The 23990-nt window shown below is 42.1% G+C and overlaps 1 protein-coding gene across 5 annotated transcripts in view; it reads left to right on the plus strand.

Moving 5' to 3' along the window:
- NCEH1 (neutral cholesterol ester hydrolase 1) overlaps positions 1 to 23990 on the plus strand; it is an 87994-nt gene that overhangs the window by 58218 nt on the left and 5786 nt on the right. For 2 of the 5 annotated variants that reach the window (XM_025377318.1, XM_025377319.1), the window contains one exon: positions 14544 to 14613. In XM_025377318.1, the coding sequence (XP_025233103.1) occupies positions 14576 to 14613 (38 nt within the window). In that variant the 5' untranslated portion in view covers positions 14544 to 14575. Of the gene's footprint in view, positions 1 to 11836; positions 12090 to 14543; positions 14614 to 23990 lie in introns of all 5 variants that reach the window. The other 3 variants (XM_025377315.1, XM_025377316.1, XM_025377317.1) reach the window with 3 other exon arrangements.

The raw sequence follows: 23990 nt of genomic DNA on the forward strand, positions 1-23990 counted from the left end.
CAAGCCACTGATGTAATGTCAACTTGTTACCAGAAAGGTGTCCCAACCTAGACTCCAAGAGAGGGTTCTTGCATCTCACTCTAGAAAGAATCCAGGGCAAGTCTGTAAAGTGAAAGCAAGTTTATTAGGAAAGTAAAGAAATAAAGAATGGCTACTTAGGGGCAGAGCAGCCCCAAGGGCTGCGGGTTGCCCATTTTTATGGTTATTATGTGCTAAACAAGGGTAGATTATTCATGCCTCCCGTTTTACAGGGTAACTTCCTGATATTGCCATGGCGTATGTAAACTGTCATGGTGATGGTGGGAGTGTAGCAGTGAGGACCACCAGAGGTCACTCTCATTGCCATCTTGGTTTTAGTGGGTTTTGGCTGGCTTCTTTACTGCAACCTGTTTTATCAGCAAGGTCTCTATGACCTGTATTTTGTGCTGACCTCCTATCTCATCCTGTGACTTAGAATGCCTTAACCATCTGGGAATGCAGCCCAGTGAGAGGTGACAATGTGCTAGAAGCCCTTGCTTGCTCTGGGCACCTCCTTGGCCTCAGTGTCTGCTCTGGCCATGCTTGAGGAGCCCTTCAGCCCGCCACTGCACTGTGGGAGCCCCTCTCTGGGCTGGCCAAGGCTGGAGCCAGCTTCCTCTTCTTGTCGGGTGGCGTGGAGGGAGAGGTGTGGGTGGAACCGGGGCTGTGCATAGCACTCGCGGGCCAGTGCAAGTTCCGGGTGGGTGCGGGCTCGGCGGGCCCTGCACTCGGAGCAGCCAGCCGGTGCCACTGGCCCTGGGCAGTGAGGGGCTTAGCACCCAGGCCAGCAGCTGGTTTGTGGATGCACCAATCAGCACTCTGTATCTAGCTAATCTGATGAGGACTTGGAGAATTTTTATGTCTAGCTGGAGGATTGTAAATGCACCAATCAGCACTCTGTATCTAGCTAATCTGATGAGGACTTGGAGAATTTTTATGTCTAGCTGGAGGATTGTAAATGCACCAATCAGCACTTTGTGTCTAGCTCAAGAATTGTAAACACATCAATCAGCACCCTGTGTCTAACTCAAGGTTTGTAAACACACCAATCAGCAACCTGTGTCTAGCTCAGGGATTGTAAATGCACCAATCAGCTCTCTGTAAAATGGACCAATCAGCACTCTGTAAAATGGACCAATCAGCTCTCTGTAAAATGGACCAATCAGCAGGATATGGGTGGAGCCAGATAAGGAAACAAAAGCAGGCTGCCTGATCTAGCAGTGGCAACCCGCTCCTGTACCTTTCTATGCTTTGGAAACTTTGTTCTTTCGCTCTTCACGATAAATCTTGGTGCTGCTCACTCTTTGGGTCTGTGCCACCTTTATGAGCTGTAACACTCACTGCGAAGGTCTGCAGCTTCACTCCTGAAGTCAGCGAGACCACAAACCCACCAGAAGGATTGAACAACTCCAGATGCGCCACCTTTAAGAACTGTAACACTCACCACGAAGGTCCATGGCTTCATTCTTGAAGTCAGTGAGACCAAGAACCCAAAAATTCCAGACCCACCAGTAGGTCTCAGACTCATTTTACCCATCCTCTATTCAAGACAGAGATGCTCTGGTTCACATACCTCTGACAAACTGACTTGCAAAATTCCTGTGAATTTATCAGTTGGTTTGTAAAACCCAGCAAAAGCTGATTTCAGCATACCAGTGAAGGGCATTGCCAAAGAGAATAGCAAGTTAAAAAAAATGAAAAATGTTAGGCAAGTTATGCTTGACTGCAAGGGATAGGGTGGTGAGAAATGAGGTTGGAATGTAGAGTGGGACCAGACTGGAATGCCAACTTTAGATTTTTCTTTTTTTCCTGTAAGAAACAGGAAGTCAGCAGAAGTTTTTAAGCAGGCAGGTAATGTGATCAGCCTTTCAGGGTAGAAACCCTGACAGCAGTATGCAGCAAGTTATAGAGAAAGAGGGTTATCTAGAATTCAAGTTATCAGGCAAGTGCAGAAAATAATGAGCATCTTTGCCAAGGCAGCAACGAGAGCGGGGGTGGAGCTAGGGGTAGAACTAGATCAGAAAATATTGGCAGGTGGAGTTAATAGGGTTTGATGAGGTGATTGGAAATCATGTGAGATAAGAAGCTGAGGACGGTATCAAGGTATCTAGCTTAGAAGTTAGACTTATGGTCAGATAATTGAGGATTTATGTTGTTAATTGCTCTGGGAGTAGAGAAGGGAGAGTAGGCCATATTAATTTTGAGGAGCTTATAGATTAGATCCTGGAGATGGTTGGAAATATGGGTGGAAGCTTGAGAAAGATAGATCAGGGACTAGAAATTAGTATAGAATACAGGTCATAGTCTTTGAATTTAGTAGTCTGCTGGTAAAGACTTCCTATTTGCCATGATAGTACATTGGCTTGCTCAAGGAAAGAAGGAATTGTGAAGTTGAATGAAGTAATAAATGGAAGTTTTGAGAACATCATCATTTAAAGGGCCAGTGGTCAGGAGAGGAAGAACCAATCAATAAAAGACCAAAAAAAAGAAAAAAAATAGGAGAAGTGGGGGATTAATTGTTAATGTGGCAAGAAAACAAGAAACTGGAGAAGTTAAGAGGGAAGAAAGTTTCAAGAAAGCACAAGTTATCAAATATCTGCAGTGAGGCCAAGTAGGTCGTTGGCATTGGCTTTGGCATTGTGGTCAGGGGTCATTGGTGAGTCTAATAAGGATAGTTTCATCAGAGAGATGGGGCTGGAAGCCAGATTGCAATGGGTTCCCTTCAAAGAGGGCAGTCTTTGAAAAGTCACTTTTTTTTTTCTTTTTTTTTTTTTTTTGCTGGAGTCTCACTTTGTTGCCAGGCTGGAGTGCAGTGGTGCAATCTCGGCTCACTGCAATCTCTGCCTCCTGGGTTCAAACGATTCTCCTGCCTCAGCCTCCCGAGTAGCTGGGATTACAGGTGCGTATCACCACGCCAGGCTAATTTTTGTATTTTTTAGTAGAGACAGGGTTTCACCATGTTGGCCAGGATGATCTCGATCTCCTGACCTCATGATCCACCCCCTTGGCCTACCACAGTGCTGGGATTACAGGCCTGAGCCACCGTGCCTGGCCAAAATGTCACTATCTTCTTTGGGACAAAGACAGAACTGACATCCACAGAAATCAAGTTCTGTTTAGAGATATATCTTCTCACTTTGCCTCCTTGCCCCCTATAAATTACCTGTTATGAATTCTCCCTTCCATCTACTTTCCAGAGCCTATGTCCTCCTTCCTCTAGGATCTCAATTCACTCAATTCTTTTTACCTCTGTAAGTTTGTCTTTCTCTCTTGACAAGCTGTTTCCCAAGAAGCACACTCAAGTCTCTCCCAACTATTCTAGTGCCTTCCTTATCTCTACAAACAGTGGATGTAATCTGTCTGCATTTACTCTCTGTTTCTTCAACTCCTGCTCACTTTGCAAGCCATTACAATATGATTTTCAGCCCCATATCTTGGATGAGACTGTCTTTCATAGGTTCACCAGTGAACCCATAGCCAACACCAATGACCTACTTGGCCTCTCTGCAGACATTTGACAACCTGCTTTCTTGAAACCTCTTTCCCCTTAATATCTCTGGTTTCTTGTTTCTGTTGCCACACTAACAATTTGTCCCTTTTCTCTGTTTTTCTCACTCCCCCCTTGTCCTTTTTTGTTTTTTATTGATTGGTTCTTCCTGTCCTGCTCATCAGCTCTTTAAGTGATGGTGTTTCCGAAGCTTCCATTTTTTTTATTTTATTCAACTTTACCTGAGCAAATTAACTTTCCCTCTCTGGTGGAATTTACTGTGTGGCCTAAATCCTCCCAGAAATGGTGCTCAAACATCCCTGTCCTTTGATCAGAGTTGGGTTGGAATAGAGATCTAGCCCTTAGCAAGTGAAGGTATGTTTTCGACCTTGTATTCTAGTAGAGAATGGGAAAGGGGACTTTGATGCCTTGCAGGTTCTCTTTCTGTCCTTACTAGGTCAGCGTGGTGGGCAAAGGGCTAAAGCGTGAACACTGCCCCATGACCAGAAACATCTGTTTGCCTTTCCCCAACCTTCTTTCCTTCTCCAGCCTTCTGATCATGTATCAAAGGGGAGGCAGGAGGCTGGGGAAGAACCAGTAGCACACTGATACTCCGTACACACAAATAAGTTAGCATCTGGTCAAGTTTCAACGTGAACCAACTACCTGGGTAGGGAGCCAGTGTGCCACCAGATTTTACTGTCTCGTTCCACTGAGGCATAATGAGTACCCTTATTCCCCTTCCATCTCCTTAGGCAGAATTCTTCCCCTAGATCCTGGAATGGTTATGGAGGCAAGTTTTAAGACCTCTAGAACTGTTCTAGATTATTTCAGCTAACCAAGACAGGGTAATTTGCAGCCCATAAGGCCCTTAACACAATTCTGTGTGTTCCTGGATTTCCCAGCTACTTCTAAAGAGGTTTCAGGAAACTGTTACTTTCAGGTGACTTGAGTGAATTGGAATCTTTACTTCATTAACACTCAATTCACCTCTGCTGGTACTGTGTCCAGGCAGTCTCTTTGGACAGCCTCTGTCTTTTCTCTCCTAGGCTGGGTTCCATACCTCTACTTTAAGGTCCATCTCTTAATTGAACATTAAACATTAATATTTTAATTAAATTCTCATATTTTCATGCAGCTAAATAAATGTTCTGTGAGATTATAGATTTTTTTTTCTTATAATAGGCACAATTAAGAGCAAAATATAAAGAGAATTAAAAAGCTGATGGACTGAATGAAATGACCGTAGTGGAAAAATTGGAGAGTCACTGACATAGAATACAAACCTTCAAATGTGAAGAACGAATTGGGTAGCGAGTTAGAATTGATGCTTAAGTATTGATGTTGCTGGCTCATGTTGAAACTTGACCAGATGCAAAGTCATTAATGTGCATGGGGTATCAGTGTGCTGCTGGTTCTTCCCTAGCTGCCTCCTTCCCCTTAAATATGACCATATAAATAAGCTTTTTAAAGATCACTTTTTTAACCTGCAACAATTTCAGTACTTGATAATCCATGTGGTACTAATAACAAATGTGCATAATAGGAAAAATGATAGTCTCAGCTTCCCTAGAAACACTGGAATATCTGTCGCTGGGCTCACTTTTTTACGCAATGATTTTCTGGAGCAGAGGTGTAGTATTGGTGATAACTGACTCAAAAGGGCTTCTTGGCCGGGCGTGGTGGCTCACGCCTGTAATCCCAGCACTTTGGGAGACCGAGGCGGGCGGATCACGAGGTCGGGAGATCGAGACCATCCTGGCTAACACGGTGAAACCCCATCTCTACTAAAAATACAAAAAATTAGCCGGGCGTGGTGGCGGGCGCCTGTAGTCCCAGCTACTGGGAGGCTGAGGCAGGAGAATGGCGTGAACCCGGGAGGCGGAGCTTGCGGTGAGCCGAGATCACGCCACTGCACTCCAGCCTGGGAGACAAAGTGAGACTCGTTCTCAAAAAAAAAAAAAAAAAAAAAAGGGCTTCTTATGTGACAGGCACTGTTCTAGGTGCCTTAGTTTCCAGTCTTCACAACAACCTTTTGAGGTCATGTGTATAATTGCTTCCATTTTTGGATGGGAGATTGAGGTACAGAGAGGTTTGATCATTTGCCCGGGGGCCCAGTGCTGGTAAGTGAGGGAGCTTGGATTTTAGCCCAGGTGCTCTGGCTCTGGAGTCTATGCTGCTGACTTCTGTGCTACACATGCCTCCTTTAGATTGAGTCTGTTATTGCCATGCTCCTCTTGCCTCCATTTTGCTTTTATACCTTACCTACCCATAGGCGTTTGAGTTAAAACACTTTCCAGGCCACGTGCGGTGGCTCATGCCTGTAATCCCAGCACTTTGGGAGGCCGAGGCAGGAGGATCATAAGGTCAGGAGATTGAGACCATCCTAGCCAGCATAGTGAAACCTTGTCTCTACTAAAAATATAAAAATTAGCTGGGCATGGTGGTGTGGGCCTGTAATCCCACCTACTCGGGAGGCTGAGGCAGGAGAATCGCTTGAAACAGGGAGTCAGAGGTTGCAGTGAGCCAAGATCGCACCATCGCACTCCAGCCTGGTGACAGAGGGAGACTCCGTCTCAAAAAAAAAAAAAAAAAAAAGAAACAAACAAAAAAAGCCAAATAAACAAAAACAGAACAACAACAAAAACAAACCACTTTCCAATACTTGCACCTTAGTTCCAGCCCTTTTCCTTGTTAGCCATACCTATGATGGGGCATCATCTAAGACCTAATTGAGGGCTAGACACCTTACTGGATTTCATCCCCAGACATAGGTGATTCCTTTCTTCTCTGAGCTTGTGCAACCCTTTATCTAGGCCTTTCTTACCACTTACTGCTTAGCTAACTAGCATCAGCTATTCATTTGCAAGCCTTGGTTCTCCTCTATTACTGTAAGTTTCAGATGATTCTCTTTCTCCCCTACAAAATTATCTGCCCATAGGATATACTTCACAATTTATATGTTGACTTAATCAAGACAGAACAACCCCATATATAAACATAACTAATTTATATATTCATAAGCAGAGCACAGTTTTGCTTGGTTTCCTTTGATTCTTGTTTGTCCTTTGATCTTCAGCCATCAGACCTGGGTAGGGAGCCAGTGCCCCACTGTATTTCTTTGTCTGGTTCCACTGAGGCGTAACGAGTAACCTTTATCCCCTTCCATCTCATTAGGCAGAATTCTTCCCCTAGACCCTGGAATGGTTATGGAGACAAGTTTTAAGACCGCTAGCATTGCCCTAGCTTACTTTAGCCAAGATGGAATAATTTACAGCCCATTGCCCTTAAAACTTGGCTTGCTTCTGTGTTCTCCTGGAGTTTCTCTGCTACTTCTAAAGAGGTTTCAGGAGACTGGGTGCAGTAGCTAACACCTGTAATCCCAACACTTTGGGAGGCCAAGATGGGTGGATCACTTCAGGTCAGGAGTTCAAGACCAGCCTGGGCAACATAGTGAAACCCTGTATCTACTAAAAAAAAAAATACAAAAATTAGCCAGGTGTGGTGGTGGGCGCCTATAATCCCAGCTATCTGTGAGGCTAAGGCAGGAGAATCGCTTCAACCAGGGAGGCAAAGGTTGTAGTGAGCCAAGATCATGCCACTGCTTTCCAGCATGGGCAACAGAGTGAGACTCTGTCTCAAAATATATATACACACACACACACACACACACACATATATATATATAAAAGAATTAGAGGTTTCAGGAAACTTTGTTACTTCCAGAATGTTACTTGTGTGTATCTGAATCTGATTTCATAAGCTCAAGGAAACATAACTTGATCTATATTTTAAGGCTTCATCCTTTAGGTAGAAACTTATTCCCAGTGAGTTTAGGAATTCCCACTCATCACTATTTTCTTTTAGGTTTTGCAGGATCTTATACAGTGCTGAGGCACTGTGGTTTGGGGAAGCCATCTGGATATCACTCATCCTCACCCCACATCACTGTTCTACCTGATCCTTGGTGTTTGATCCTTACAGTTTGTCCTGAGATATCCTTTGTTCTTATCTGTAAGATAGTCGATCTTTCAGATCATTTATATTCCTGTTGAACTCTTGGGTACATACAATGGGCTGTGGAGAAAAGATAGATTGTCTTAGGTCCATCTGCAAGACATTCATGCAGAGCCTGCTACATTTATGCTTTCATTGGGCATGCAGAATCATTCTGTTTTTCCTTCACCAGCTGGAGCCTGGGGCTCTAAGGCCATTTGAGGCACTATCTTTCTAGACATACCTTGCATCTACTCTTCCCTAAGGTCTTGCCGCTTTCCAGGGTTCTGTCTGGGCATGAGGCACAGTCAGCTGCTTCAGATTCCACAGACCTATCTGGGAGTTGTTGCACCCCAGGGTTCTTTTTTCACTGGCTCCCAAATATTTATCCATACAGCCCTCACTTCATATCTGCAACATTTTCTCTTCCCCTCTTCTACCATCTAGCCTGGGAAATCACTTTCTATTCTAGGAGACTTATTCATCATGTAATCCTCTAAATCAATGCCTATTTTTTAAAAGATTCTCAGCCAGTCGCAGTGGCTCGTGCCTGTAATCCCAGCATTTTGGGAGGCCGAGGTGGGTGGATCACTTGAGGCCAGGAGTTTGAAACCAGCCTGGCCAGTGTGGCAAAACCCTATATCTACTAAAAATACAAAATGTAACCGGAAGCGGTGGTGCATGCCTGTAATCCCAGCTACTTGGGAGGCTAAGACACAAGAATAGCTTGAACCTGGGAGGCAGAGGTTGCAGTGAGCCGAGGTCACACCATTGCATTCCAGCCTGGGTAACATAGTGAGACTCTATCTCAAAAACAAAAACAAAAAAACAAACAAAAAAAGAAGATACAGGTTTTTAAAAATCCAAAGGAAGAAACTCACTCCTGTTTCTTTGCTTTTTTCTCATATCCTTTCAAAGAAGTAACAACTATAGAAAGGTGTGGCTACTGAATTTATTTTCTGGGCAGTATGGTAGGAGGGGAGTAATGTGAAGAGTTAAGGGAACGGTATTTGAGGGAAAAAAAAAAGTTAGATAATATTCACAAGTTTATCACTGATATCACATAGACATGCAAATGTTATCCCATACTGGATAGGGCTCAGAGCAGCTTCCATGGCCCACATTTATCTACACCAGCATTTCTAGGGCAATTCTGTAAGTCCTGCAGCCCCCTCAAGGTTTTAGAAATCCAGCTTCTGTACTGGCTCCTTAATGTCTAGGCTTCTCTTCTCTTCTCTCTGTAAGCAAGATAGTAGTACTTGCCTCACAGAAGAGTAGCCAGACTTCAGCAACCTACCCTCGCACTCACTGTAGGCACTCAGGCAGTGATAGCTATTATTTATAATAGTAACAAGAAAAGTAATTAACAACAGGTCACTGTTCATATCCATTTTCAAGTTTTCAGACAGTCTCAATATTGGCTCTAGTATAATTCTAATTTATCAATACAATTGTAAACATTAGCACAGTCTTTCTTACAGCAGTTTTCTAAATTCTTTTTCTACTCATCTACCTACCCTTTCATATTCCTGTCTTTTACACTGCATAAACAAATTGTCCCCCCCCTTTTTTGTTTTTGGTTTTTTTTTGGTTTTTTTTGAGGCAGAGTCTCGCTCTGTCATCCAGGCTCGAGTGCAGTGGCACAATCTCGGCTCACTGCAACATCTGCCTCCTGGGTTCAAGTGATCCTCCTACTTCAGCCTCCCAAGTAGCTGGGATTACAGGCATGTGCCACCATGCCCAGCTAATTTTATTTTATTTTATTTTTTGAGACGGAGTCGCACTCTGTCGCCCAGTGGTGCAATCTCGGCTCACTGCAAGCTCTGCCTCCCTCCCGGGTTCAAGCCATTCTCCTGCCTCAGCCTCCCGAGTAGCTGGGACTACAGGCACCTGCCACCATGCCCAGATAATTTTTTTGTGTGTATTTTTAGTAGAGTCAGGATTTCACCGTGTTACCCAGGATGGTCTCTATCTCCTGACCTCGTGATCCGCCCATCTCGGCCTCCCAAAGTGCTGGGATTATAGGCATGAGCCACCGCGCCTGGCCCCAGCTAATTTTTATATTTTTAGTAGACATGGGGTCTCACCATGTTGGCCAGCCTGGTCACAAGCTCCCAACCTCAGATGATCTGCCTGCCTTGGCCTCCCATAGTACTGAGATTATAGGCATGAGCCACTGCACCCAGCCAAATTGTCCCTTTTCTAATCAGCATTTCTACCCCCATACCACTGTGTTGCTATTGTAAACAATGCAGTGTGTTGCTATTGTAAACAATGCAGATGGTTTTTTAGGTATTCTGTGAATGCAAGCGAAACATAATTTAATGTGGAGAGATGTTTCTGAAAAGATATGAACAAATTGAGTCAAAACTGCATGTACTCAAGCAGGCATTACATAAAGGAAACTCGAGGCGGGTTCTCTTGTAAAATGTACAGTCTTCTCATATCTGTCATATAAAGACAATTCACTTGTTTTACAGCTTCATATCGTTAAAGAAGCTCATATAATTTGTCTCAAATGTTTAAGGAAGTCTTCATTTAATTAAAAAGAAAAGTACAGTTGATAATATAACAGAGCCAGGTCTGCCATTTCTTTGTTCATATTTCATCGTTTCGTGCCGGTCAAACTACTTGTCCTGTGACAAGTGGAATGGAGCTTGCCTATTAATTGATAATGGTGTTAACAAGGGTTTATTATATCTACTCTAGAAACTTTGGAAATACAGTGATTCTTAGCTATTCCCTGGCAGATCTCAATATTCTCTAAATTAGACTAACATTTTATCACAAAACTCAGATGGTGATTGTCTTCTTCCAATTTACCAAAGAACTTAAGTTGATGGTTAGAATCCTCTGTGCAGGTACATGTGTGCACACATACGTGCATGTACACGTGCATAAATTACTATCAAAACATGGACAGTTTTAACTTGTTCGGTAAATTGGGCAGTTGATGTCAGGGCACATGTAGAAGTTGAATTTTCTTAATATTCATTTGCTCTGCTGCTGTTTATACTTGCCAGCAAATGATATTAAAAGAATTCCTGAAATAGCTGTTCATTGTTTGATTAATTGCCTCTTGTTCTTGTTTTTCATTAACACTTGCTAATGCTTTCTTAATATAGTGCTTTCTAACTCTTTTCATGACAGGAGATATATATATGTATATATATACACACACACACACATATATATATATATATATATATATATATATATATATATATAAAATATACACACACAGTTATAATGTCTATATTGGACACTGGGGTAAAGGGCTCAGGAATTTGCCCAAAGGCTGAGGCAGTGAACACACAGGGACCCTCTTCAAGGTATACTGTCGTGCCCTGTGCACAGCCAGAGAAGCTGTAAGGTGCCACATTGCAGACATCATATAGTCCTGATTTCCACTAGCAACATTGTTTCTTTGATCTTATGATCATTAATCACCAGTGTTCTGTTTCATAGTCTACAAAAGAGCGCTGTTAACTCTCCAGCTGTTCCCCTTCCTGATGAACTTGGGAAAGTGGAGAGAAGGGAATAAACTCAGAAGTGTCTTTGCTTGGTGGGTAAATTAGGTCTCCTTGCTATGTTCCTTCTGCAACCAAATAACTTTCTGCGAACACTTAATGCAGAGCTTGATACCCTGAGGGTTCAGAAGGGAAGAGACCATCAGGCAGTATAGTCTTTGCACATTTCTAAAAAGCTTCTGGTTTTATCTGAGCTGATCTGCTTCTAAATGCCAGGGCCTCAGTTGACCATGTTTCTTCTTTCTCACACACTCCTTTCAAAAGGACAAGACACACTTAAAGATACAATTAAATATATTGAAGTTACAAAGCAATTTAAAGAAATTAAATAATGAGACACTCAAATATATGTTACAAAGGAATTTAAAGAAATTAAAGTAAACAGAAAATTTTCCTCTTATTTGCATTGAATAAAATATATTATTTCTTCACTCCTAGTATGTTATTGGAACTGTGATATACTTACTTAGGAAAAAAAGGTACTGAATCCGGGAATTCAAACCTAATCTTAGGTTTGAGTCCCAGAACTACCACTTAAATGAAATGAGCAAGCATAGTTGTTTTCTAAGCCTTCTAAATAAAATGGGACTGATAATACCTGAGGAGATCTCGTGTATGAAAATATTTTGTCAACTCCAAAAGCAAAAGGTAAATACAATTGGTTTTTGTATTAAAAGGGCTCAATGAGCCCTCCAGTCCAGTGGAGGTTGCTTGTAGGAAATCAGACACTCGGTTGGTGAGGGCAGCTCTGGTGATGCCAAGTTGACATGCGCTTTCCCTCTTTATTTCCTCCCTCGCCCTGCAGAGTAACCTGATCCACTACCTGGGACTGAGCCATCACCTGCTGGCACTGAATTTTATCATTGTTTCTTTTGGCAAAAAAAGTGCATGGTCTTCTGCCCAAGTGAAGGTGACCGACACGGACTTTGATGGTGTAGAAGTCAGAGTGTTTGAAGGCCCTCCGAAGCCTGAAGAACCGCTGAAACGCAGTGTTGTTTATATCCACGGAGGAGGCTGGGCCTTGGCAAGTGCAAGTACGTCCTGGTCACCTTCAGATGGTTTGTTGTTCTGGTTGGCCTTGCAGGAGATGTGTAATTGAGTTTGGTTTTCTTAGTGGGAAAGAAGGGGACCATTTATCTTGGTTCCCCTGGATGGTCCCTGTTACTCCCTGTTACTCCTAATTTCAGTAAAAGTATTACTAGTGCCCCCTTTTCACTCTCAAAAGGGTCCTGGTTTGGGTGATAAATTATATGGTTATCCTATGTAAAAGTTATTTGCTTGTTGGTTTGTTTGTTAATTCAGGTAGACTGTTTTAAAATATTTCCTATGATCTAAATCACAGACTTATTGTGCAGTGCTGATACAGCTTTCTGCACCAAAACAAGGTGAAGTTTCACCAGGCATGCATATGGGGAATTATCTGTGCCTCTTTTGCCAACTTGGGTTTTGAAGATATATTTCTATGAAATAGACCAGGTATTCCTTAATACACATGTTAATGTTTTATCTGCTTATGAAAGCAAAGGTTAAAATATAAAATGTATGCAACCATTCAAAGGAAACAATCTTGCAAAGTTCAAGAATATTTTCTTTAGATTTGGATGACTTTCATGACTAGAACACATTCAAAATGGCAGGCAGCCAAACAGAGCCGCCCAGAAGAGAGCCTCCCAAGGCGGAAGTTGGGGCCTTGTCTTTGCTAATAGTGGTCATAGAGCTACTTCCTCATCTTCAGTCCAGAGCTTTTGGCATCCCCTTAGTTTAAAAGCAATGACAACTTGTTGATTTTATCATTATGTCATTTTTTTTTAAAGCAACAAAGGTCAAAAGGTATAACTTTTTCTAGTAATCTTATTTAATTCCATATCCATTGTTTTTTCTTTTATTCAGTGATTTTTTTTTTTCACATTTTCAATAATTGTTCATGAGTATATAGGTTTGCCTGAGGCCAAGGGGTTTGCTGGGCTGCAGATCTTTCAGTGCAAAAGCTCAAACAGTTGTGGGCAAGTCTGGACCACTGGTCAGTCTAAGGTATGCTCGGGTGTAGGGATACAAAAATGAATAAGAAGGAGTTTCTGCCTTCAAAGAGATTGAGTCTGTAGCATTGGACGCTTGCCAGGAGAAACATTGTACTGGAGGACAGGAAGTATGGGTGCCAGGAACGGGATGGATTACAAGAGTCAACCTGGCCTTTTCTGCATAATTTTGACTGATCACTTCTGCCCGAGGAAGAACTTGAGCAGGTGGAGGTCACAGGTGTCTATGTAATTCTTAAACTTCTGATTCTAAGACTGCCTCAGAAACCCTGTAAATAAGGAAATATTTGTCTCTCAGTTGGCACAATATAGATCTCAATTTACTGAGAGCAACTAAGGATTTGAGACAGGGTGTTGCTCTGTCGCTCAGGCTGGAGTGTAGTGGCGCGATCTCGGCTCACTGCAAGCTCTGCCTCCTGGGTTCACACCATTCTCCTGCCTCAGCATCCCAAGTAGCTGGGACTACAGGCGCCTGTCACCACTCCCGGCTAATTTTTTGCATTTTTAGTAGAGACAGGGTTTCACTGTGTTAGCCAGGATGGTCTCAGTCTCCTGACCTTGTGATCTGCCAGCCTCAGCCTCCCAAAGTACTGGGTTTACAGGCGTGAGCCACCACGCCCAGCAGGATTAAATTCTTACATATTAAATTGGTTCTGTTACTGCAGACCTTTGGATCCTCTAAGAAATGCTAAGACTTCCCTAAAATTCTGGTTTTTAATGTGTTCATTTAAAGAGAATACCATATTCTTCAAACTGATCACTTTACTAAACTGCAGCAAATGAAGTGTTAAAAGAGCAAAAAATTTTTTAATTGGTTTATTATTTTTAGTCATAAGATCTCACTCTGTCACCCAGGCCAGAGTACAGTGGCACTATCACAGCTCATTGTAACATCAAACCCTTGGGCTCAAGTTCCTCAGCCTCCCAAGCAGCTGGGACTGCAGGCATGCACCACTATGCCTGGCTAATTTAAAAACATTTTTTAATAGAGGCAGCATCTGGCTATGTTGCTCAGACTGGTCTCAAACTTCTGACCTCAAGTGATCTCCTTCCTTAGCCTCCTGAAGTGCTATTATAGGCATGAGCCACCACTCCCAGCCTAAAATTGCATGATTCTAAGGAAGAGACTGCTTATTTGCTGTGATTTTTTAGAAAGGTATATACATTTGAAGAGCTATAAAATCAGGATCAATTTGGTGCATTTCATATAGTCCATTATGAAATAAATATTTAGATGGTAATATATTCAAAACTAAACTATGCATTTCCTGTTATTTATAGTAGTTGCATGTTATTAGAAATCAGATTTAATTTTTCACGTGTACATGTAACTCTATCACTTGTTCACATTTGGTTTTTATTATTTGTTTTCAGCATTAGCTCCAAGCCTAAAAACAATTAACACTTAGCAGAATTTAAGAGTGAACAGTATTAAATGACCTGTTTTGTAATGATTGTTCCCTTTGTGTCTTTTAGAAATCAGGTATTATGATGAGCTGTGTACAGCAATGGCTGAGGAATTGAATGCTGTCATTGTCTCCATTGAGTAAGTAATTAATGCTAGTCATAGAAAACTTTTCTTATGAAGGAATTCTAGATAACTTTGTTTAGTTATCTAGAATTACTTTGTTACTTTGTTTTACAAGTGATAAAGTATAAAATAAAGGTCTCGAGTTGGCAAAGTGATTTGCCCAAAGTCACACTCAGAATAATCAGAAAAATGATTTCTGATATAACAAAATTTATTGAACTAGCTTTATAACACTTCAAATTACCTTTTCACATTTAGTTTTGAAAACTTCTGAAAAAAGGATTAACTAAAAACCTAGAGAAGTATGCAATCAGTTACTTGCAACATATAAGTTTAATACTAACTTTTTAAATCTAAAAAGTAGTAAGGATTTTAAGAGAATCTCTTTTACAGCCAAGAGTTGAAAAAATTACTCTCTTAGAGTCAGGTTCTATGACTTGGACCTTGGGAATAGAAATACGTGTTCAACAAATTTTTGTGGTGTAGTTAGTAGTAATAGTAGTAATATTAATGTTTTGAGTTGTCTCTATCAGTCCTGTATAAGCCACTTTTCTGGGCAACTAAGAAGAAAGTGAATAATAATTATAACAATTATGATGATAATAATACAACACAAAAATCACGCTGTCTTTTTTGTGCCAGGTACTGTGCGAATGCCTTTGCACACGTGTCTGTTCTACTTTAGGTCTTTGTTTAGATACCATCCTCACAGCCAAGCCTTTTTTTTGACAAGCCTTTGTAAGATTGCAACCCACATTTCTCTCTTTCATTTCTCTCCGAAGCTATCATCAATATCCGACAAATCACATATTTGGCTTATTACATGTTTATTGTAATAAGTGGAAATAGACAATATGAATTTTATAAAGGCAAACATTTCCGGATTGTTGTTTGTTTTGTTTATCGCTGAATCTTTAGTGCCTGGAAATATTCCTGGCATATGGTGAGCATTCAGTAAATATTTATGGAATGAACGAATGAAGCATCTTCATTCTCATATAAAACATCCAAGATATTTTGATATCTTTTTCATAAGTGAGGAAATTGAGACCCAAGAAGCTAAGTAATGTGCATAAGGCCAGATAGCTAGCTTGTCACATAGATGGGGTAGGGGAGTAAGTCAGATAGTTCCCGAGGTCTCTGGACGTTTCTGATCCAGTTTCAAGCCACTGTTGAAGGAAGCTTATAATGCTGAGTGGCAGGGCCATGACATCAACCACTTTTCCTTGCCCCAGGCTCATTCAGTTCTCTTCTTCCCTCTGCCTCTCTGTCAGCTGCTCTCCTGTTCATGGTGCATTACCTCCTTGCTCCTACTCCAGATTTAAGCAGATCTGTTCTGCAGTCTCTTGGAAGGGACTGCTCAGAGTCACTGAGGCAGTTCTGACCATGTGGACAAAAGCCCTAGAGCCACCTAAAAGCTCTAGAGTCACCCAAAAGCCCTAGAGTCACCCAAAAGCCCTAGAGTCCAGATAGCTGGAGCCAAATCTGCTGAGGAAGCAGCCACCGCACCTGGGCCTTTCCGGACTCTCCTTGAGGCCTCCCAGATTACTCAAGTGTTGTCAGTGCAGTTTGGTAATATAGGAACCTTCAAGGAAGTGATTTGGGCAGCTGGCCTGGGCAGCTGGCCAGAGGAAAGCACAGGGGATGTTTAAGCAGACAAGGCCGTACAGCTTGATGTTGAGGAACAAGCTTCAGGGGCCATTCAGTTGGTTTCTTGTGTAGCCCCAGCTCCTTGCAGGCCTGAGAAAAAGAGAGAAGCTGGGCCTGTTTCAGTTGGCATCATGCGGATTTTCCATTCACCACAGGGCTTACCCTCTGGGCTTCAATATCACTATTTGGCCACATGCCCTAAACCGTTCCTCCATTCCCTTCTCCCCTTATCAGCATCTGTCTCAAGTAAAATGGGTATTGTCAGGCTTATCATAAGACACAGAAGAATAAGACATGTTTAAGAAGATTTTTTTGAAAAGGGCTAACATTTAGAAGGAATTGCTTTGATTTTAACTTTGCAGTGTTCTTAATCTTTACAACGTGGTATCCAGATGGGAGACATCAGCGTATGGCAGTCAAGTTCCATCACTCATGACTGTGACCTCAAGCAGGTCACTTAAACTCATGTGCAAAATGGGGTTGAGAACCCTTCCTGTATGTTTAGAATGTGAGCTACTGGGAAAAGAGCGAGGTATGGTGGTGCACCTTACTTGGGAGGCTGAAGTACAACGATTACTTGAGCCCAGGAGTTTTGAGTCCAGCGTAGGCAACATACACCCTATTTTTCAAAAAACAAAGCAAAGCCTGGGCGTGGTGCTCACGCCTGTAATCCCAGCACTTTTGGAGGCCACCTGAGGTCGGGAGTTTGAGACCAGCCTGATCAACATAGAGAAACCCCGTCTCTACTAAAAATACAAAATTAGCTGGGCATGGTGGTGCATGTCTGTGATCCCAGCTACTCGGGAGGCTGAGGTAGGAGAATCGCTTGAACCTAGGAGGTGGAGGTTGTGGTGAGCCGAGATCGCGCCATTGCACTCCAGCCTGGGCAACAAGAGCGAAACTTGGTCTCAAAAACAAAACAAAACAAAACAAAACAAACAAACAAAAAAAGCAAAAACAAAAGAATGTGAACTCCTGGAAACAGAAATCACATCTTCCTTCCTTTGCATCTCCAGAACCCAGTGCAAGGCTTGGAGTGTGCATGCTAGGTAAATGCATGCTGAGTTGGGATAATGACTGCAGAGAGTTGTCACGAGAATCATTTTAGACAATTGATATAAAAGGAGTTCAGATATTCAAAAGCACTAGATGAGTCTGGAGGATTATTGCTCTATCTAGCCTATGGAATGAAAGGGTCAACTTACACATTTATTTATCAGCATGTTTGGAACTCACAGTACTTTTTTTTTTTTTTTCCTGAAGAAATAGTGAGATAGTAATCCTTGTTAGGATTCAGGCTTACCCAAGGGCACTTTATAACCTGTGCTGTAGTTGAGGTACAGCCAACATTATGTGATCATGATGTTTCTCTTGAAAACGATGTTCAGGCCAGGTGTAGTGGCTCACACCTGTAATCCCAACACATTGGGAGGCTGAGGCAGGTGGATCACTTGAGTCCGGGAGTTCAATACCAGCCTGGGCAATATAGCAAAACCCCATCTCTACAAAAAAGTTAAAAAACAATTAGCCAGGCATGGTGGTACATGCCTGTAGTCCCAGCTACTCGGGAGGCTGAGTTGGAAAGATTGCTTGAGCATGGGAGGTCAAGGCTGCAGTGAGCTGAGATTGCACCACTGCACTCTAGCCTGGGTGACAGAGCAAGACCCTGTCTCAAAAAAAAAAGCAAAGTATGTTCAGAGCTGGATCTCAGTGGCTCGCTTCTTTCTTCTTTCTTTTATTCCATAAATATTTATTGGATTCCTGTTTTGTGTCAGTTACTGTGTTAAATTCTGGTGACATAACAATGTAAGAATGACTTAATTCCTGCCTTCATAGAGTTTATGATCTAGAAGAAAAAGACCTTGAATAAGTAATGTTAAAAGTGTGATAAGTGATGGGAAGTAGAAGGGCAAGTAGTAATAGAGGCATCTAACAGGCAAGATCTTACCTCATTTAAAGGGTCAGAAATGGTGTCTTAAAGAAAGTGATGCTTGGATCAAACCCTTAAGGATGAGCAGAACCTCATTAGAAAAGTGGATTGGTCATGGAAGACCAAAGTGGTGTAATAAGAGGGCTTGAGAGGTGAGGGAGGAGGCAGAGAGCAGTGAGGGAATGAAATGTGAGAGAAGACAGATGGAGAGACAACTGAGGAAAACAGAAGTAAGGGTGGATGATTCTGAGAGTCTTTAGGAGGACGGTGGACCCTTGGTTCTCCTGGACCTCCACCTTCTAGAAGAGAGGCTGTCTAGAGCCAGCAGCTCCTTGCCTTGAGGCCCTCTAGAGTGGGTAGTGGTGTCATGGCTTTGCTATTCTTTCATGTGGATTGTGGCATTGGGGAAAGTTCTTATCTGAGGAAGCTGGTGGGCAGGAGTTCCAGCAGCCTTGGTAATGTAATCACCTCATATGAGCACCAGGAGTTGGGACTCCATGATTCATGTCACTCATGCTGGCACAAGGGTCTGGAGACAGACCAAATAACCAATAGGTAAAGTCCTTGAGTTACAAAAACTAGGTAAAAGCCATGCCTACTACTCAGCAGCTTCTACAACGCTATGCTATTTTTACATATTAATTGCACAATAAGTATTTGTTAAATACATTACAATGTTTATCTTATATCTAAGGTACACAGGTGTATCCTCATTTATATAATCTAGAAAGGCCTTATTTTATATTCACAAACTTCGGTGCAGTTTAACTATAATTGAGTACCTTTTTACCTCTAGTTTATTTATTTTTTATTTATTTATTTTTGAGACAGAGTCTCACTGTGTTGCCCAGGGTGGAGTGCAGTGGTGCAGTTTTGGAGAAACAATCATTCATCCACATTCCTTCCCCTCGAGCACAATTTTATTATATGTTTTTTCAATGGAAAGGAAGCTTCTGGGTGGGATGCAGTGGCTCATACCCGTAATTCCAGCACTTAGGGAGGCAGAGGTGGGAGGATCGCTTATGGCCCAGAGCTTGAGGCTGCAGTGAGCTATGATGATGTCACTGCACTCAAGCCTGGGTGACAGAGTAAGACTGTCTCTTAAAGGGGGCAGGGGGCTGGGCGCAGTGGCTCACACCTGTAATCCCAGCACTTTGGGAGGCTGAGGTGGGCGATCACGAGGTCAGGAGAGTGAGACCATCCTGGCTAACACGGTGAAACCCCATCTTTACTAAAAATACAAAAAATTAGCCGGGTGTGGTGGTGGGCACCTGTAGTCCCAGCTACTTGGGAGGCTGAGGCAGGAGAATGGTGTGAACCCAGGAGGTGGAACTTGCAGTGAGCCGAGATCGCGCCACTGCACTCCAGCCTGGGCAACAGAGTGAGACTCCATCTCAAAAAAATAAAAAATAAAAAAAAAAAAATAAAGGGGGCAGGGAAGAAAGGAAGCTTTTTTTTTTTTTTTTTTTTTTTTTTAAACCTCTTGATGCAACAGTAGAAAGGAAGCTTCTGTTAGCGGAGTAAATAGATTTTCCCTCTGGAGTTGTCTCACTCAGAGAGCACAATCTGGTTTTAATTATTGATTTGCTTTGGATATCCCCTACTAAAAATATCCCCAAGACAGTGGGGAATATTAACTTTTTTATGTTCCCAAAATGAATCTATTGAGATTTTCTTGGGTGATGGTGAAAAGTAAAAAAGTTGGCAAAAGAGTGAGGCTTATCCTCTCTCCTGCTGAATCTGATAGGAGTATAATTTTATTCCAGAATGCTGCACGTATCTTTCGCCTAACTGGCACTATATGAAGAAAACTTGGTGTCCTTTCCATAGCAGAAGGTTTTACACGTGGCTTCCAGGTTAGATTATTTTGAGGAAGAATGCGCATTTCAACCCTCTTAACACATTGGTGTCATTCAGGGCTTTAAAGGAAGAGAGGCATAGGTTTGAAGTCCGTTGTGAGTTCAGATCCCAGTTCTGCCACTTCTAGCTGTTATAGACAAGTTACACATTTTCCTTGAGCCTCACATTCTCATCCTTAAACCCAGAAGTTTGCTTGAGATTTGAGCGACATACATCTGTAGAACATTTGGCAACGTACGTCACCCAGCAGGAATATGGTCATTTTTATAGACTCTACACATTAATTTGATTAAACCTCATGCCTGAATTTACACCAAATTTTATTCTTCTAGTGGGAGGTACATGCAGTGATAAAAATAGATAATCCACTTGGCATTGCAGAGTCATCCTCTCCCTGATGTGAGCTGGGCGAATTGAGGAATATATATGCATCCATAGTATTAATATGATATGACATCTTTGGTATTTATGTATCAGGTGCTTTAAGATCTGCAGTTTTTAAATATTGAATATCAGAACCCTCTTTCACTACTTTGCAGGGACGTAACTTTCAGCACCAGCAGCAGACAGCAGATATATTTATGTATGCATTATTTGGCTGTACCACCCATGAATTTCCTCCTGATCCTTGGCTTTCTGTGTCTAGATATTACAACATTTTGATATACTTATTAGGTGAATTTCAAGCTACTTTGAAAGTTCCTCTTTTTTTTTTTTTTTTTTTTGAGACGGAGTCTTGCTCTGTTGCCCAGGCTGGAGTGCAGTGGCACGATCTGGGCTCACTGCAAGCTCCGCCTCACAGGTTCACGCCATTCTCCTGCCTCAGCCTCCCGAGTAGCTGGGACTACAGGCGCCCGCCACCACGCCTGGCTAATTTTTTTTTGTATTTTTAGTAGAGACGGGGTTTCACTGTGTTAGCCAGGATGGTCTCGATCTCCTGACCTTGTGATCCGCCTGTCTCGGCCTCCCAAAGTGCTGGGATTACAGGCGTGAGCCAACGCGGCCGGCCGAAAGTTCATCTTATACCAGGTAACCTAATAAATATCTACTTTCAGGATATTCTCCAGTCTACAAAAATTATCCTTTTGTTTTGTTTTGTTTTTGTTTTTTTTTTGAGACAGAGTCTCACTCTGTCACCAGGCTGGAGTGCAGTGATGCGATCTCGGCTCACTGCAACCTCTGACTCCCTGGTTCAAGCAATTCTCCTGCCTCAGCCTCCCGGGTAGCTACAGGCACCCGCCACCACGCCCAGCTAATTTTTGTATTTTTAGGAGAGATGGAGTTTCACCATGTTGGCCAGGATGGCCTCGATCTCCTGACTTCGTGATCCGCCCACCTTGGCCTCCCAAAGTGCTGGGATTACACTGCGCCCAGTGCTGGTGAGCCACCGCACCTGGCCAAAAGTGTCCATTTTTACTGAGTAAAACTGAAGAATGTTTCCAGCATGAAAACAGATGAGGGGAGGGGTTAGGCCATGGATTTTTATGGTACCAGGAACCCTCTTGCATCATAACCTATTTGTTTTTAAGTGTGTTTATCCTATTATATAAGCCAATTATTAATTGAGAAGATTGAGCAGTAGCATTTTTTTTTAGATTACCAGTTTCCTTTGATCAAAGTCTCTCAGACCTTTTCTGAAATAACATCTAAAAACTCAACTTATTTGATGTATGGATACTAGTGGATATGTTCTGACCACCTGGGCAACCAGGAAAACAGTTTATTGTGATATGTGGGATATTGCTGAAATGAAATAACTTTTGTTTTTACAACTTGAGTCATGAAGTACATTTGTTTTTATTAAAATTAAAAGTTCAGCTTCGTAATACTGAAGATTAAAAATTGAGACCCTACCCCCCCACCCCAAGAACTAGAGGTAAATAGAATCATATGAAATTATGTCATCTAGTGGACAAAATTGTGTAATTCTACTTTTTTGCTCAAATGGAATTATATAGCAGCAGCTTTCATGTATAGTGAAAAATCAACTGGAAAAAAAAGCATTTTGCATGATTAATTGACCACCCCAGATGGAAAAATGAGAAATCTGAAAGCTTATTTTATCTGCTATATGGCAAACACTAAGGGATTTTTTTTTTTTTTTTTTTTTTTGAGGCAGAGTCTCGCTCTATCGCCCAGGCTGGAGTGCAGTGGTGCAGTCTCAGCTCACTGCAAGCTCCACCTCCACTAAGGGAATTTTTTTATTGCATTTAGTTTCAAAATGTGGTAATTCCAGAGTGACCAGATCCACATTCACTACTTACCAACGTATTTCTCAAACATTTGTCCATTTATGAATGTCAAGATGTTTAATTACCTAGCAGGATTTTATTTTATTTTGAGACATGGTCTCACTCTTTCACCCATGCTGGAGTGCAGTGGCATGATCTCAGCTCACTGCAACCTCCACCTCCTGGGTTCAAGCGATTCTCATGCCTCAGCCTCCCAAGTAGCTGGGATTACAGGTGCACACCACCATGCCCAGCTAATTTTTTTTTTTTTTTTGAGATGGAGTCTTGTTCTATCACCCAGGCTGGAGTGCGGTGGTGCCATCTTGGCTCACTGCAACCTCTGCCTCCTGGGTTCAAGCAATTCTCCTGTCTCAGCCTCCCAAGTAGTTGGGATTACAGGCACCCACCACCATGCCTGGCTAATTTTTATATTGTTAGTAGAGATGAGTTTTCGCCATGTTGGTCAGGCTGATCTCGAACTCCTGACCCCAGGTGATCTGCCCGCTTCTGCCTCCCAAAGTGCTGGGATTACAGGCATGAGCCACCACATCTGGCCCTTTTTTTGTATTTCTATTAGAAACGGGGTTTCACTATGTTGGCCAGGCTGGTCTTGAATTCCTGATCTCAAGTGATCCACCCACCTCAGCCTCCCAAAGTGCTGGGATTACAGATGTGAGCCACCGTTCCCAGTCCAATTAGCTGGATTTTAGATGGTGGAAAATAAATGTCCTTATTTAGAGTAGCTTAGAAAAAATTAGTTTGTGAAAATAAGTATGCTAATTATAAGATGGAAATCAAAAGTTTGAGTCTTCACTGACTGTTATTAAGTTTTAATTAGGTAATTAGCTTTTATTTTACCTAATTTTGGTCTGTTTTTGAGTTTTTACAAATCAAGTAACTTTTGTATGCCTTAGTTTCTTCGTTTGCAAAACGAAGGTATGTTAATACTCAAAAGAGATTTATTGGATGGATGATTATGTGCCCCTCACATTGGCAGATACTGGAAACACAGTAATGAATAAAACATAGTTCCTGATATCAGAGAACACAGTCTTTAGGAAAAACACAAATACTTTTCAAATAAACTAATAAGAACAGTGAGTGACATACCCTGGCACATAGAAATATCAAGGAATATTAGCCAGTTCAAGCCCAGAAGCAAGTGGAGATATGACCAAGGAAGGTGACCTAGAGGAGGCCAAACCCTCCAGTTAAGGCTTAAAAGATGAGTGAGAATTAATAAGCAAAAGAGGAGAATAGGGAGTGGAAGGGAACTCTAAACCAAGATTGCCAATGTGGATGTGTAAGATAATATTATGGGTGGGGCATTTGACAAAACCAGAGCTTTTTGGGAGTCTTAAAGGGATATGAATTCTGCTAGGTGTGCAGATAGGATTCCAAAGGATTCTGATCTTGCAAAGTGGAGCCAGTTGGAGGAGCCCCAGAAGTATCCCCGAGGGCCTGCTCTAGGCTGTCTGGAAAACTTAGCTTCCCTTTTGCAGGTTAACAACTGGCCTTTTAGTTACAGTCTTCCAGGTAGTGAATGCATTGCTTGGTTTTAATGTCAGGCTAGTATGGACCTCTCCAGTGAAGTACAATTTTATTACATGAAGTAAATGATGGACCATTAAATGAGAGACCAATGAAGTGGTTAATGCTGCCAAGTCACCTTTTAACCCAGAGACATTATGAATGGAACACTGACTTCCAGAAATAAAATT

The sequence above is a fragment of the Theropithecus gelada genome, chromosome 2, assembly GCF_003255815.1.
Source record: "Theropithecus gelada isolate Dixy chromosome 2, Tgel_1.0, whole genome shotgun sequence".
Taxonomy (NCBI): Eukaryota; Metazoa; Chordata; class Mammalia; order Primates; family Cercopithecidae; genus Theropithecus; species Theropithecus gelada.